Consider the following 17,703-nt stretch of genomic DNA (forward strand, 5'->3'; position numbering starts at 1 on the left):
GTTCTAAGAGGAAGATATTAAGTATGTAACCACGGTCCTGTGGAGGGCCTGGGATAAGCCCAGGGTTGTCATGGGAACCATGAATTCTTGAGCCACCCAATCCCAAATCCCAGGAAGGCAGATTGAAGTCCCCAGGACCATAAATCTGGGGAATTCCTCTGCTACCTCTGAGATAAAAGAGTCAAGGAGTTCTACTGTGAAATCTATTTTTAAAATCTTTTCAATACACACATAATCATTTCAGCACAGGAAGCAAGGCTAATTCTACCTTCAACTCCTCCCTACACTCCCTTGCTATGACTAGCCTTAAGAAGTTGTATCTTATCCTTTGTTATCCAAAACAGCTCACCTTCTTTGTCATCCATTTTTCTGGGTGTTCTTCCCGGAAATACTTGAGTCCATAATTTGACTGACCATATTTGCTTGCTCTCTGAATGGATGGAATATATACATCTGGCACATTATAAGAAAATGGCATAAACCTGAAAAGTAAAACGTTATATATAATTATTTTTCACCTTACCTTACTCATTAGAAAGCATGTACATTAACAATAAGAAAAATGCAATTTAAAATAACTTGTTTCTGCCTCAATTATCAATGTTGCTTTATAGTGCTCTATTAATATAGCCAACAGTTGTAGTAGTACATTTGCAAACAATGGTGCAATAGTACTATTATACTATAGTACAATATCATAAACATTCATCGCAGAGTACATAATACACATAAGTTAAGAATTAAATTATGCTCAAGTGTCAATCCTCAGAAGAGAAAAATGAATATGTATTCCCGTATAAGGAGTGCATTTGTCCTTATGTCTATAGCAGGGGTGTCCAAACTTGGGAACTTTAAGACTTGTGGACTTCAACTTCCAGAATTCCCCAGCCAGCATGGCTGGCTGGGGAATTCTGGGAGTTGAAGTCCACAAGTCTTAAAGTTCCCAAGTTTGGACACCCCTGGTCTATAGTGATTCTCAGTGATCCAGGTCCTGGTTGTCCCAAAAGTGTTTTTTCAAAAAGCAACAAGACTTCCTTTGTTTTTCCTTGAAGAGATTTTCCTTCTCTTCCAAGAGGCTTCTTGAGTTCTGACTGAATGATGGAGAATGGAAAGTTTTATATTCGTTGCAGTCATCTGGCCATTAGCACTCTTTCTGAGAGTCGTTGAGGCCACTAGGAGGTTTATTTGTGCCCTCAGGGTCACCTGTATAGTGCAAATGAAGTAGGACTTCTTGGAACTGCTGAAAGGACTATCGGTATGTCATTCATTCATTTAATCTCATTTTGTTTTCTAAGTTTTTTGTCTCTTGGCTATAGTGACACATTCTTTCATTACTTCTTACTTTTATAATGTTTGAATGGAGATGCCCTTCAAAATGTTCAGAAACTACAGCTGTTTCAAAATTTTGCTGCCAAAGTGCTCACTATATGACTCCTTTATTGCTCCAATAAATAATTACTTTTAGACTCTAAACAGTTTGGGATCAAGATGCCTAAAGGATCACCTCCATCTGTACAAATGCACGGGCACTTTAAGAGGTCATGTCCATGATTTCATCCAGGTCATGAAACTTCTTTCCCTCAGAGATTAATCTAGAATTGGCTCTACTTTTAGTTAGTTAGCTTGGTAGGTATTTGTATGTGTTTTTATTAACAGTACTGAAAATGAAGATTATGATTCTATATTTGTTCAGAGGATGGATGAAAGGAGAATGGGAAGAATAAAAGCAAGTATGCAATAAAATAAAATAAATGCAAGAAACTAGAGTTGGGAAAAGTAGCAGCCAGAAAAAGAGGGGAGGCCATGAAAGTGAAAAGCTGTTCTAAGCCGATACAAAAATTTGAAGGGGTGGGGTGGGTGGAGATTTGAAAACAGAGACAGTAAAGGAAAAGCAAACATAAATTAATGGGAGCATTAGATAATGATGGAAATGGAATAAAGGAGAAGCAATGGTGGGATTCAAATTTTTTTACTACGGGTTCTGTGAGGGTGGCTTGGTGGCGTGGCAGGGGAAGGATACTGCAAAATTGCCATTCCCTCCCAATCAGCTGGGACTCGGGAGGTAGATAATAGATGAGGGCAGGGCCAGTCAGAGGTGGTATTTACCGGTTCTCCAAACGACAGGTTCTCCAAACGACAGGTAGTCCTCGACTTACAATCACAATGAAGCCCAAAATTTCTGTTGTTAAGTGAAACATTTAAGTGAATTTTGCCCCATTTTATAACCTTTCTTGCCACGGTTAAGTGAATCAATACAATTGTTACATTAGTAACACAGTTGTTATATGAATCTGGCTTTCCCATTGACTATGCTTGTTAGAAGATCGCAAAAGGTACATGATACCAGGACACTGCTTTAAATAGGAGTCAGTTGTCAAGTGTCCGAAATTTGATCACGTGACCATGGGGATGCTGCAATGGTCGTAAGTGTGAAAAATGGTCATAAGTCACTTTTTCAGTGCTATTGTAAGTGAACTGTCACTAAATTCCCCACTCATAACGGGACACACGCTCGACCTGATCCCCCCAATTCTCCCAATCCCCCACAATTCCCCACTCATAACGGGACACACGCTTGACCTGATTTTCGTCTCTCAACAGTGGATGAATGATCTAGATTTAGGGGATATTTCTATCCAACCCTTCACATGGTCGGATCATTTCCTCCTTAGGCTTGACTTCCATACTGCCACCCCTCGCCATAGAGAGGCGGAACCGATTAGATGGTTCCGCCCCAGGCACCTGATGGACCCTGGAAAGTTCCTGATGGAGCTTGGGACTTTTCCTGAATCCCTTGCTCACAGTTCGACCAAAGCCCTAGAGCAGCGATGGCGAACCTTTTTTGGCTCACGTGCCACAAGTGGGGGGAGCGCAGGGGGGTCATGTGCGTGCCACACCCATAATGCAACGCGTGACCCCCCAGTGCGCATGCGCGCACAATGCGTGACCCCCCCATTTTTACATGCTTTTTTCGCCCTCCCCAGGTGCCAGAGGCTTTATAGGAGCCTGGGGAGGGCGAAAAGAGCCTCCCCTGCCCCCCTGGAGGCCCTCCGGAGGCTTCAGGGACCGTCCGGAGGCTTCCCTGAAGCCTTCGGAATGCTTAAAACCACCCTCCGAGCAAACCAGAAGTGACGTCCGGTTTGTTCGGAGGGTCGTTTTAAGCGCTCCGAAGGCATCAGGGAAGCCTCCGGAGGGTCCCTGAAGCCTTCGGAACGCTTAAAACGACCCTCCGAGCAAACCGGAAGTCACTTCCGGTTTGCTCTGAGGGTTGTTTTAAGCGTTCTGAAGGCTTCAGGGAAGCCTCCGGATGGTCCCTGAAGCCTCCGGAGTCCCTCTGGGAGGGTGGGGGAGGCTCTTTTCACCCTCCCCAGGCACCTATAAAGCCTCTGGAGCCTGGGGAGGGCGAAAATGGCTTTTAAAAAGGTGAACTCAGCTGGCCAGCGCGCGCCTCGCGTGCCCTGACAAATGGTGCCATAGGTTCGCCATCACAGCCCTAGTGGAAACCTGGGATAGGGCGGCCATTGGGGCCTTGGACCCAGTGCCGATCCTCGGTAGCTGCCTGGTTTACCGAGGAGCTCCGGGAGATGAAGCGCCAGAAAAGACACCTAGAGAGTGATTGGAGGGCCAGCCAGTCCGAATCCGACCAAACACTAGTAAGAATTCATTTTAAATCCTACTTAGTGGCGATAAAAGCGGCAAAACATTTTTTGCGTCCACAGATAACTGCCCAGCCACTCTGCTTAGGGTGACCCACTCCTTACTTAACCAAGGAACTAGGGAAGATCCCTTGCAGGGTAGGGCTGAAGAATTTGTTCAGTATCTGCAGAACAAAATCGCTCAGATTCGGACAGACTTGGACTCTGACTGGGTAGATTTGGGCGAGTCGATGGGGTTGAATCTTGTGGAAACTATCTGGGATGAGTTTGACCCTGTGACTCCCGAGGGCATGGACAGGATTATGGGGAGACTCAGTGCTGCCACTTGTGTGCTGGATCCATGTCCCTCTTGGTAGTTTTGGCTTCCCGGGAGGTGACACGAGGCTGGCTCCAAGCAATTACCAATGTTTCATTGAGAGAGGGGTTCTTTCCCACCGCCTTGAATGAGGCGGTAGTGAGGCCCCTACGAAGCCTTCCCTGGACCCAGCCTCTTTAGCCAACTATTGTCCGGTCTCCAACCTTCGCTTTGTAACAAAGGTTGTTGAGAGCGCGGTAGCACGTCAGCTTCTCCAGTACCTGATGATACCCCTTTCATCTCTATCCCAAACCACACAAACAATGCCCTCGACGTGACGTCCCGATGCCTAGAGCTGTGCGGATTTGGATGGGGTCGAACAGGCTCAAGCTCAATCCCTCCAAGACTGAGTGGCTGTGATTCCCATCATCCCGATTTGTGCATCTTGTACCATCTTTGATGATAAGGGGAGAAATTTTAGCCCCCTCAGAGAGGACCCACAATCTGGGAGTCCTCCTGGATACGCGGCCTAGTTTAGAAGAACACCTGACGGCCGTGACCAGAGGGGGGGGCTTTTACCAGGTTTGCCTGGTACCTCAGTTGCGCCCCTTCCTGGATCGGGATGCTCTGTGCACAGTCACTCATGCCCTCGTCCTTTCTCGCCTGGACTACTGCAATGCTCTCTACATGGGGCTGACCTTGAAGAGCACCCGGAGGCTTCAGCTGGTCCAGAATGCGGCCGCGCGGGTTGTCATGGGGGTACCTAGGTGCTCCCATGTTACACCCCTTTTAGGCGGCTTGCACTGGTTGTTGATTGTTTTCCGGGTGTGATTCAAGGTGTTAATTATTATCTTTAAAGCGCTCCATGGCTTAGGCCCAGGGTACTTGTGAGACTATCTACTGTCACCGGTAGCCTCCCACCGTCCAGTACAATCCCACAGAGTTGGCCTCCTCAGGGTGCCGTCGGCCAGGCAGTGTTGGCTGGCGACCCCCAGGGGGAGAGCCTTCTCTGTGGGAGCACCTTCCCTTTGGAATGAGCTGCCCCTGGAGTTTCGCATAATTCCCGACCTCCGGTCCTTCCGGTGCGCCCTAAAAAGTTGGCTTTTCCAGCAAGCTGGCTGGCCTGAATAAAATACATTATTAATTTTAATTGTTAATTTTAATTTAATTTCTAAATCTCATTGTAAATGTCTATTGGGTTTTTTGGATATTCTATTTAATCTTTCTTTTAACTTTTGTAATATGTGTTTTTATGTTGTATGCTGCCCTGAGTCCTTTGGGAGAAGGGCAGCATATAAGTCCAATAAACCTAAACCTAAATGAACTGTTGTAAGTCAAGGATTACTTGAACTTTGACAGTGGTCTCAGTAAGGCAGAGAGAATCAGCAACTTTTATAAGCAGTAGAATCAGTAGAGAAGAACTTTGGAAACTATTCTAGATAAGGATATCATAGTCAGTTACTTAGCACAGAAATTACTGAGGAAGAGCTACGCTATAATCTCTGATGTTTATTTATTTAAATATTTTTAACCTGCTTCACATCATTTATTTATGATGAAGCACAATGAATAGACAGATTGAAGAACAAATAAAACACAATATAAACAAAAACTGATAGTATCTTCATGCTTGGATAGATAGTCTTAACTACCGTATTTTTTGGAGTATAAGACACATCTTTTTCCCTCAAAAAAGAGGCAGAAAATCTGGGTGCGTCATATACACTGAATACAGATTTTTTTGCCTCCCAAAACCCCGCCCTTTCACCAAAATAGCTATGCATTGCTTTTACGAGGCTTTCAGAGAGCTCCTGAGGGCTGGGGGGGGGGGGGGCAAAAATCAGCAAAAAATGGCCATGTTTTGCTCAATTTTGCCCCCCCCCAGCCCCTAGGAACACTCTATGAGCTTCCTAAAGGCTATCATGTCCTTTGTTTGGACAGAAAACCAGCCATTTTCATGAAAAATTGGCCTTTTTTTGCTTGTTTTTGCCCCTCAGAAGAACTCTACAAGCCTCCTAAAGGCTATTCATGCCTTTTTTTGGGGGAAAAAAACGCCCGTTTTTGCAAAAAAAGGGCTGGTTTTGGGATGTTTGCACAGTGCAAAAGCTTTTTTTTATTTGTCTCTTCAAAACCTTGCTGCGTCTTATACTCTGAAAAATACGGTAAGTGCTGAAATGAGGCAAATCTTGAACCACTGAACGAAGAATATCTGACGATTAGGCTGCCAAAGCAGAGAAGGCCCTATATTCCATCTCCCCATGATGGAATAATGCAATGAGACCAGCACTTTATACCTTTGACAGATATAAAACAAAAATAATTGCTGAAATGTAAATGACTGAATTTTTACTTTAAACATCAACACTTAAAGCGGAACAGAAGCCATTCTCCTTTGGTGCAACTGTTTCAGTACAACTGTTTTATATACCATTTCTGAACAAATCTAACTCCTACATTATATACTATGAGTTGTTACCACATGAAGTGCATCTTCCACATTGCATCTCTAAATTTTGCTGAATTGGAATAGCTCAGGTGAGTTTTTAAAAATCTTTCTGTATAGAAATTGAAAACGATCATTTTCTGAGAGGTTATGTAGAAAAGTGTGAAAAAAGGGGAAATTGAGGACAGTTATATTTTCTGAACATTAACAATATTGCAATATATTTGCTGTGTATTACTTTTTGTAATGTCAATTAAAAAGCCTGCTTATTTTAAAGTAGCATCTTATTTTAATAAACTTACTGAATTTTATGTAAAAATTCTCTGTTGAAAGAAATTAATATTTTATCAGCTGTAAATTACATCAATAAACCTTCCTTGTGGAGAAACAAATTGGTCTTTATTAGCATCTGGCCAGTCAAATTGCCCATAAAGCCTTCTAAACCAAGGGCTCTTGAAAATTAACAAAACAATACCACAGAAGAAGCAGAGCTTTAAATTATACAAAGCTACAGAAGCATGTATATACTCATGGGACAGGTGGCTCTCATATAAGACGGATTATAGCACTTCCAGGGCTAATTTGCACTTGGGATGGACATCGCACACAAAAAATTAATGTGGCCCCAATGTCCCTGAGTATACATAGGTGGTACAGAAAGCCGGCTGCTCCACTTAGAGTTTTTATCACTTCTGAATTGCATTTTAATAGTACATTTTTCTTTGGTTCAGACATTAAAGAAAATTGGCTGTCTCTAGGGATTGGATGACGACTGAAATGACAAGGCTAATACTTAGGAATTTGCCTATGGAAGCATAGAACTCAGGTAGTCTAAATAGTCAGAAGAAGTTTTGCTTTTTGTGATAAGGAGCAGATTGTTGGATACCATCAGTGACAATGTTACTTACTTACTCTAGAAATAGGCACTTTACGGTAGGACTATGGACACTGCTACTAGAAATTAATTTAAATTTATATTCCCAAGAAGCATTTTATAATAAAATAAACATGGAGAATAGCCAAGATCAGCAAGAGACACAGAAGTTATTTTTGGAAAATGAAAGAATTAATTATCCAAATGAATGATAAATATGTTAAAACATACAACAAAATTTGAATATATCACTAAAGTTTGAACATGAAATTGACAAAACAATGGGGAGCAACACTGAATTTAAATGATTTGGAATAGTTATATAGAACCAGATTTCCCTGTTTAGATTTTGAATCAGAGGCCTACATACTTCAACATAAAGTTAAATCTGAATAAACAGAAGATTTTATGCTGCTAGAAAGTTGCTCCTCAAATAAGTTTAAAAAGTCAATGTGTTCTATTTAATGGTCCTGGATGCGAATTTAATTCTTACAGGAAGTGAATTTGTGTTTGGTAAATCCAAAGTTCACCTGTATTCAGGTGAAGGATATTGCAATGCTATAATAGCTGCTGAGCTTGCCACATGCACTGCACTGTAAAGTGCTCAGATTTTCTGAAATAATGTATAAAGTACTCAATGTTGAATTGTAAGTGAGCAAAGCAACATTTTATGTAAAAAGTTGCACACATCTGATGAAAACCACAAATCTCCATGTAGTAAGTTAGTTGAGAACATTTGGATAAAAGTGAAAAGAGAAGGAAATATTACTGATATCATTGTGGAGATCTGCTTCAGGCTACCGAGACAGGTAAAACACTGAAATAATACCTTGCAGGGTCTACTGCCTTCTGTGATGACACAAAAATGACAAGGTGCTCCCTGTAATGTCATAAGGCAAATACCATTACATACTTCCATCTTCATACCTCCTCCGTCTACGTCTACGTCTATGTCTATGTCTATGTTTTATGGTTTTAACAATGACTGTACACCGCCCCGAGTCCTGTTTAGGAAAGGGCGCGGTCTAGAAATAAAAGCTTATTATTATTAGCTTATTATTATATATGACATAATTACATAAAAAAGATGGTGTGATGGTGCTTTAATTTTGTGTGATGGTGCTTTAATTTTGTCTCTCCTATCTGGATATATCTATCATATTCTACATTCAAATTACCCAGGAGAAATTTGGAGGGTTGAAGAAATTTCAATAATTTCAGTATTAATTTGTCAGTAGACAAATTCTACCAATAATAAATAGTTTCATACATTCCTGATTTAATTTTCTGACATTTACCGTATTTTTCGCTCCATAAGACGCTCCTGATCATAAGACACATCTAGGTTTAGAGGAGGAAAACAATAAAAAAAATCTACCTCTGCCACCTAGCATCCATCTGGTATTCATCTGGCTAGCATCCTTGCAGCAAACAGCAAACAGCCTGCCTCCTCTGTGTCTGCTGCATCCACCAGGGAACACTGGAGACTTTTCCTCTGAGCAGATGATCAGTGGTTGGATCGACCTCCCGGAATACCACTTATCAGCTGTTCCAGGCAGCGATCACTGCTGCCATTTGCTGCTACTGCCTGTCGCCCATATTCGCTCCATAAGATGCACAGACATTTCCACCCACTTTGGAAGGAAAACAAGTGCATCTTATGGAGCGAAAAATATGGTATGTAGAGGAAGTCATCAAATTAATTGGCAATAACACACAACAGGATAGAACAGCCAGATTTAGAATAGTCTTGGCAAGCTGGAAAAGTAAGTCCAAGCCAACAAAATATATTTCATGAATTCATTTTAAATCAGAAGAATAAACTGCATAAATATAATATTAATCTGTAAAGAGCCAAGGAGATGTTCTTGAAAGAAATATTCAGAATCTATTACATAATCACAATGGACACAAAACATTCCTTAAGTCCTGGGAAGGGAGACAGTATTAAGAAGAGACTTCAGATGACTCATCCCTTATATTCTGAGGTTACATTAGGGAGGATAAGAAAAACACCAGAAGACTTTCAACCATACTTCTACTGCAGCTGATATCAATAAAGTATAATTCTAGCATTCCTGAGGAGCCAGTTTCCTGGCCTGGACTACCATGTAGAGCAAGGGTGTCAAATTTGCGACGTCACGTGATGCATCACTACTTTCTCCCCCTTTGCTAAACTGGGTGTGGCCGTGGCCAGCGCGTGACACATCCAGCCTGCAGGTCACACGTTTGATAGCCCTGTTGTAGAGCTCACTTAATCAACACTTATGATCTAACTAGGAGTCAGCTTTGCAATACAGTATGTAAAAAACTGATTATTCTAGATTAGCATAATAGAGGCTTAGCATTCAGATCCCTATCTATACTTTTTTTAACACTCATAGATGTGGCTATAAGGATGAGTGAAGATGCCTTATTAGAGTTGAAGATGTTTATATTTATACTGAGGTTGGGAAAGATTAAGCATTGATAAGACAGTCATTGTCAAATATTTGGAGGATTTTCATACATATGAAGAAGAAAATTAAATTCAGAGAATTCAAACCAATGAGCTTACATTATAATAGAAACTATATCTGCCAATGATTAAAAATGTCAGAAAATGACAGAAAATTGCCCAGTTATCAGTTTTTAACATTGCATACTTCTCATTTTCTGATATTCAACTAAACATCATGAGGCTGTTTGATTGTAATACCAGTTTACAGAAGAAGCAAAAGTTTCAGATAAAATGCAGCTTAGTTCTATATAATCAAAAATAACAGAGACCTCTTAATTGCAGACAATTATAGAGAGGCTTATTATCTGCATCCCCAGTGTTATAAAATACCAGAACTTCATTAGAAAAATTAAGGTGGAAAAATGAAGGCACTACTTTGTAAATTTCTAGTGGAAATTAGCTAGAAGAGGCAGAGGAATACTGGATCAAAAGAGGGTAATCATGCTTAACTGTGCCCTGGAGCACCAGCATTTATAATACGATTTGCTCAGTAACTACCATTCCTATTACTGCTTGTATGGGGTATTCTGTGTTAATGGGGTTAGCTGATTTAGTATTGTAACTTAAAAGGGCTCTGCTGATTAATAAATGTCACACACTGTGTTAGTAATTAAAGTAAATGGAAGAGTTACAAACAGAATGTGGAATGGTTAAAACATTATCTGAAATATATGATAATCCCTATTTATCAGGGTACAGTAGTAGTCCACAAAATATTCAAATTGCTAAAGTTAGAAAGCATCTGAAAACCTAGACATCATTTGCAAAAATACCCTGATATGTGAGATTGGTTCAACATAATATTCAGTGTTTTTTTAATACACCTTCCCTTTGCTTTTTAGATTCATAAACACAAAGCTAAAATCTCAAATAATTTGTCTAAGAGAGGACAATACATATCTGGAAGTATCATATACTACATAAAAACAATATGGGCAAAGAATGGCTAGATAAATGGTTCTCATAAACTGATATAGGTAAAATACTTACACAGTATTTTGACATAATCTATTTTGGAAGATTGATGGATGAAATCCAGGTTATTGTACTTCATATCCCTTCCCTGCTCCTAAGTAAGTCCAATGATATATCTGCTCTCCAATCAACTGGAAGTGGTAATTAGTACTATCATAACAGGCCAATCCTACCATGACTAAAAAGGCAGATGCTTCATGTAACTGATCATGCCTTAAAAATGAAGAAATTTATTGTTCAAGTTATTATTTGGGTTGATAAACTAAGTTGTTTATTATTATATCTCAAGTGCAAAAATAGTATGGATTTCCTTGGACCCTAAATATTATGATGAGTGAAGCATTATTTGTTCTTTTACCTGAGGCAACTAAACATCTTGAAGTTGTTCTGCTGCATACCCACATGGTTGGTTTGGCTGTGCTAACTTTGAAACGTTTGCTACTGCAAAATCTTATGGTAAATAAAAAACAGAATTAATACTTCAGATGCAACCCTAAAGGAAGAATGAGGCACAGTTCCAGTTAGGCTAGAAATGAATTTTTTGTATCTAAGGGTTAATAGTGTCTTTCTGAACATCTTATTTTGAAAGGTCCATTATGCAGTATGTCTGGGATGAAATTCACTTAATAATTTAAGATATTCTGAATGTTAAAATGATATGTGGCAGCATGAAATGTTGAAACAGAGGGAGGTGTTCCTATCTGAATAAGGCTATCAGTTTACAGCACATAATGATTGGGTCTAAGCAGAAGATAAATGCGATTTTAAAGTTACAAACAGGCTTAGATGAACATCTAACAATGACTATATAAAGACCTATATTAAGAAACCTAGCTTAGTATTATTTTTTTAATGAATAGTTGCTCAATTTCCAATCCTGATCAGTTTCCCACAAACACTTTCTTAAATTCACCTGTTAATGTGCATGCTTCTTATAATACAAATGAATATACAAACTGAGTGAGGTTATGGGCTGATACTGAAAGGTGGTAAGCATTTCAGCTTTGATGGAATTGTTGTTTTCAGGAATATTTAATTTATTTGATCATGGTTAATGCTGTGAAATAATTTGTCAACTGAAGCAACTACTTGGTATGTTTTAATTTATACACATAATTGGAGGTTTCTAAGATATTTCATATATTTATATTGTGAGCTATCTGGAGCTTGTTGAACGGGTCACATTCAATCAATCAATCAATCAATCAATCAATCAATCAATCAATCAATCAATTAGATTACTACAGAATAATAGTCCAACCATTCCAAATAAACTGAACAAGTTTAAAGCACCAGTATGTTAAATAAAACAGAAAAGATAAGTTACATACGTTACATCCTGTATACGGTTTCGCCATTCTTCTTGTTTTTGTTTTTCTTGGGCAAGTTGAAGTGAAATACTTGAAGGTGCCACCCGCACAGATGGTTCCAAGGGTTTGAATTTTTGCTGCAGCACATCAATAGTATCACGGAAGGGTCCCTGAAAGTTTCAAGAGAAATATTTATTTTTCCTTTCTTTTATTTTGGAGGAGCTTAGATTGTATACAGAGAAGAAATAATGCTTGCAATTAATATCTTCATTTTAGAAATGTCCATCTAACATCTCCAAAGACTGAAATTGAGACTACCATGAAAGATTAACCTTTAGATGCTGATAATTTCTATAAAGAGAATCATGATATCTCTTAAAATAAAAACAATAATGATTGCCTGCAATTTGAAACTTAAATGTGATTTTTAGTTTTTATTTCGATGCAAATAATATAAAGACATAGATATGTTTTTACAATACTAGAGGAAATGGCTAAAGATGTGCTCCAACTGTTTGTGATTCTTTATATGACCAGCTCACATAAATTGCAAACTATAGCATGATTCTATAGATATCTACTCAGAAAATCTTAGAGGATTTTTTAAACTAGAAACTGAAAGATAAATATAAAATCTTGCTTTCTGCACTTAAGGAAAACAAACCTTTTCTAAATTAGAAACATTCCTATACAGTATATAAAAATGTTTTGTTTGAACAGATTTTTTATTGTTAAAAAATTAACAATTTTTGGAATTTTTAAAAAGTGGTGCATTACAATTTCTATTATTTTAACCATGAAAAAGTTTACTACATTTAACAAATATTATAAAGCTAACACTTCTTCAATATCTTAAATATAGGCCTGTTAAATAAACCTTTTTAAATAAAAGCTGCATTTAATATTTAATACAAATAAGAAATTATTTGTGTATTGCGTTATTGTAGGTCTTTTTATATTTTAATAAGCAACATGTCTTTTATATAAGACCTCATTCTCAGAAATTTCATATGAAGTGGAAAAACTGTATCTAGACCATAAAATTTATGGGTGAACATGCATAAACAATTGTTTTTCTACATGAAAAAACAACCCATATCACTAGCTGGCACAGAAAACAGCTCTCTAGCCTATCTTTATTATATATTATATATTAATGTTCAATATGTACACATAGTGTAATTGCATTCAGCTATGATTAGTTCTTTGGTTTGTAGTTATCAATGGTGTGGGATTATTTCAACATATGAATGTCTTATAAACTAACCCCTACATTGCAGTTTTCTGTAAAAAGACAATGTTGATTGGCCTTGTAAAAATTCCTTGTATCACCTCTTGCCTTTAGGTAATTGTGAGTATAAATTCACCAAGACTATCATTAGCACTATAACTTGATACCATTTACAGTCAGCTGTGACTTTGCTGAGCGACTAATTACAGCCTCTTTCCTTTTTTACCACTGTTGTTCTACTTGTGAAGTAAGGAAGCAAATTCTCCTCCTTCCAAAGGAAGTGGAGGCAAAATCCTAATCATGCCTCTTCTTCTAAAGGATCTCTTTAAATAGGTTATCACTAACAAGTCACAGCTGGAGTTACTGCAAGAACTGAGTGAAGACTGCAGGGCTAATAAAAAGAAATGATTCACGCCTCATTTATGTTCACTTATGTTTTACATTAATAGAAACCAATAATAGGAACCAGTTACCATAAAAGTCATGGACCATAAATAACACAAATGGCAAATAAGTATCATCTAGTACTTTTCACAGCTGGACAAGAGGATTGCTATATTTGAAAGTTGTTAATGGATTTTTTACTGGAACTTTACTTTTTAAAGGCACAAACAGCATTCAGATTCCATTGGCAATGTCAATGGATACAGTAAATATGTATTCTGCAAGATTTCTTCTGCACCCAAATTAATTTATTTCTAGGTTCACTATGGAACCCCTTCAGAACTTTTAAATGATTGCAGAAGAAACTTAAAAGATGGGAGGGATATGGATAGTTTAGTTAGTGATATAAAATAATACACATTTATTAAAATTGTTTGGAAAATTTGCATCTAAGAACAGTCAGTAAAAAGAGAATTAACTCCGACTTTATCTGACTGTACTGTATAGAATACAAAATGAGAAACAAATTACAAAAGGGCTTTTGGGGGTTTTTTTGTTTTGTTTTTGTAGTTCAAAATCTATCCAATTCTCCTTATGTGACATTTGGGAATAAATAGTACAATTCAGCACAGAAGCAAAGTTGTCATGGAACCGAGTAGCAATTCACAATCCATACAGTAATATTAAAGCTGCACAGATAATGCCTGCACTTTCTAAGACAAATAACATAAGAGACATGACTGAAAAAAATCCTGAAATCACATATATTTATAACAAGCATCTGGCAAAATATTCCTGTACTGAATTCTTTTTCTATAAGCTGTTTTAATAGTTGCCTGTTGACATTCCTATGACATCATAGATTGACTTTTAGTTGACAATTATGAACATGTTGCTTGTTTAACATTAGCAATGGCATACTGAAAAGGGGACCTGGCTTAATCCTGAATTTTTCAGTGCTGAAACTGTAGTCTGTGGAGTTGAATATCGGGTTAGCCAATCTAGTTGGAATATATTGATACTGGCCCTCCAAATGTTGAAGTATAAATGTGTTACTATTTTCTCCCCTGTACCTTTTTAACTGAAAACGCCAAGGGCTGAATCTGAGACCATTATCTCAGAATCCATGGCTAGAGACCAGAAGAGGAAAGCATTTCCTACAATTGTTTTCACTGAACGCTGTTGAGGTCCTTAACTCTGGTACACTGTGGTTCTTATTTTCCCCTGAATCCCATCTGTATTTTAAAAAAAATAGATTTGGCAAATACTGGAATTCATAATGCCATGTTTGTGGCCTTGACAAACTCAATGACTACTTCATTGAGTTTGTCAAGGCCACAAACATGGCATTATGAATGCCATGTTTGAAAGAATATGAGAGATAACAATGAATAATGTTTTGGAAGTGCAGTGAAGGAAAGAAGTATATGGTTCAACATTAAGAATACTAAAGCAAGAATGTGCCTTTTTCTCCTTCATTGTTTAATGTGGAAAGAATGGTTGTCATGAGATATAAAGAATGATAGTGATGTTGTTAGAAATTTCTCTTTTGGGGACATGCTTTCTACATAGTGGATGCCATATTGAGAGCTGAGAATCAAACTGACTTGCAACAAATGTCTGATAGAGTGTATGATTCAGTATGGATGTGAAAATTAATGTGTCAAAACCACATGTATTGATAATAAAAAGGGGTACATAATTTCAAAGTATATAAAATAGTGAAAAACAAGAGAAAGTCCATGAATGAAATATAGTAGTTCTTGCCCAACAACAACAATTGGGACCATATCATTTAGATCAAACTCTTTCTACAGAAGCAAAGTAGCAATATGTTCATAGGTGAATTCCAAACAAGAGTTGTGTGCCTTGGACAAACATACTTTTAGTGCTGGATTATGTTGTGCCCCTTTATCAAAGTAACTGGATTGTATTGCAGGCCACTGATTTGTATACAGTTTGAACCACATAGTTTTGATGTGCTTGGGTTTGATGAAGAAAAACCATTGTCTAAACCAGTGTTTCTCAAACTTGGTGACTTTAAGTCCTGTGGACTTTAACTCCCAGAATTCCCCAGCCAGCTATGCTGGCTGGGGGATTCTGGGAGTTGAAGTCCACAGGACTTAAAGTCACCAAGTTTGAGAAACACTGGTCTAAACACTTAAATATTTAAATTTGCTCTACTGTCTGATCATTTAACCCTCAGGAATGCAGCCTGAGTGACTTGACTAAAATCAGGATCCCAGTTTTAGTATAATTGATCTCAAATACTTCCTCAAAACAATAATTGGCTGTTAGGCATTCAGACCTCATGTTAATTCAACTAATGTTTGCAACAATAGCAATGCATCATCTTCTTAGAGCAGGCCTGTCAAACTGGTGACCTGCAGGCCAAATACGTCCTGCATAGACCATACCCACCCTGGCTTCACAAAGGCAAAAAATGTTGCAATACATCATGATCCAGCCTGTGATGCAACTGAGTTTTACCCGTACCTTAGAGTAAAATTTCAATGTGCTTACTTACTTATTTCTGAGTATGGAATCCTGAATTACTCATGGTGGCCACAAGGGAATTGATATACATATTACAACCCTGTCTTATGTCTGGGATACTTGTTTGAGATCAGATTTCTTTAGTATGGTGGCCTAGTGACTTTGGTCTAGTGGTTAAAGCACCAGGCTTGAAACTAGGAGACCTTGAGTTCTAGTCCTGTCTTTGCTATGAAAACTAGCTGGGTGACCTTGGGCCAGTCACTCTCTCTCAGGCAAACTCCTCACAGAGTTGCTGTTGTGGGGAAAATAAGAGGAGGAAGGTGTTGTGGGATAAGTTTTCAGTCCTTAGTTATTTATAAAAATAATACAGGTGGAATACAAAACAAGCAAACCTAATTTCCTCCCAAAAGATCTCACTAGCAAGCTACAGCAGTGCATGAGAGACAAATAGGTAGCTTTGGATCATTTTCCTTAATATATTTTAACCCATTTGTTTAATTGGATTCTCTTTTTTTTTAGTTTTAGGTCCTATTTGGACAATAAATCACATTTAGATCATACTTATGTGGAAATATTGAAAATTCAGAAGAGTTCACAAGTGTTTAAACACTACTCTGTAAGACAAGCTTGTAATTGTGAGTATTTCTGAATCAAAAATCATACTTCAAATAGAACATACCTATCAAATCAAATCAAATCAAATTTTATTTGATTAGCCGCACTCTCTCCAGAAGGACTCGGGGCGGCTTACAATTAAAACACATAAAAATATACAAATATAACAATACATAAACATATACATATGCATGTGCATGGAGGAGGTAAACAAATGAATAAAATAGCATTAAAATTTCAATTTAAAATCCCTCAATTGCAATACAAAATACACAATTAAAAAACCCGTCAGGAGCGATATAATAAAACTATGGTTGAGCCAGGCCAGCTACTTGGAAGAGGTGGGTCTTAAGCTTTACGCGGAAGGAGCGGAGGTCAGAGGTGGTCCTGATATCAGGGGGGAGGTCATTCCTCAGGGCTGGGCCCATCACAGAGAAGGCTCTGCTCCTAGGCGTCGCCCCCCGACATTGTCTGGTGGACGGCACCTGGAGAAGTCCCTCTCTGTGTGAGCGAATTGGTCGTAGGGATGTATGGGGCAAGATACGATCCCGCAGGTAACTAGGTCCTGAGCCATGGAGCGCTTTGAAGATCGTTATCAAAACCTTGAAACGCACCCGATAGACCACAGGAAGCCAGTGCAGCTCGCGCAGGAGAGGTGTCACATGGGAGTACCTTGTACTCCCCATAATCACCCGTGTGGCCGCATTCTGGACCAACTGAATTCTCCGAGTGCATCTCAAGGGAAGCCCCATGTAGAGAGCATTGCAGTAGTCGAGGCGAGACGTCACTAGCGCATGAGTGACTGTGCGTAAGGCATTCCGGTCCAATAGGGGGCGCAATTGGCGCACCAGGCGAACCTGGTGGAACGCCCCCCTTGCCACGGCTGTCACATTGTCATCCATGGACAGCCGGGTATCCAGGAGG

General features: G+C 38.7%; 1 protein-coding gene across 2 annotated transcripts in view; it reads right to left on the minus strand.

The window, feature by feature from the left end:
* The window catches only part of SPATA17 (spermatogenesis associated 17), a 91,806-nt gene that overhangs the window by 20,896 nt on the left and 53,207 nt on the right, over positions 1–17,703 (minus strand). For both annotated transcript variants that reach the window (XM_081942687.1, XM_081942688.1), the window contains exons 8-9: positions 12,075–12,223; positions 350–482 (exon numbers count right to left, since the gene is read on the minus strand). In XM_081942687.1, coding sequence (XP_081798813.1) covers positions 350–482; positions 12,075–12,223 — 282 coding nt within the window. The remainder of the gene's footprint in view (positions 1–349; positions 483–12,074; positions 12,224–17,703) is intronic.

This window comes from Natrix helvetica, assembly GCF_964273705.1.
Source record: "Natrix helvetica genome assembly, chromosome: 2".
Lineage (NCBI taxonomy): Eukaryota > Metazoa > Chordata > Lepidosauria > Squamata > Natricidae > Natrix > Natrix helvetica.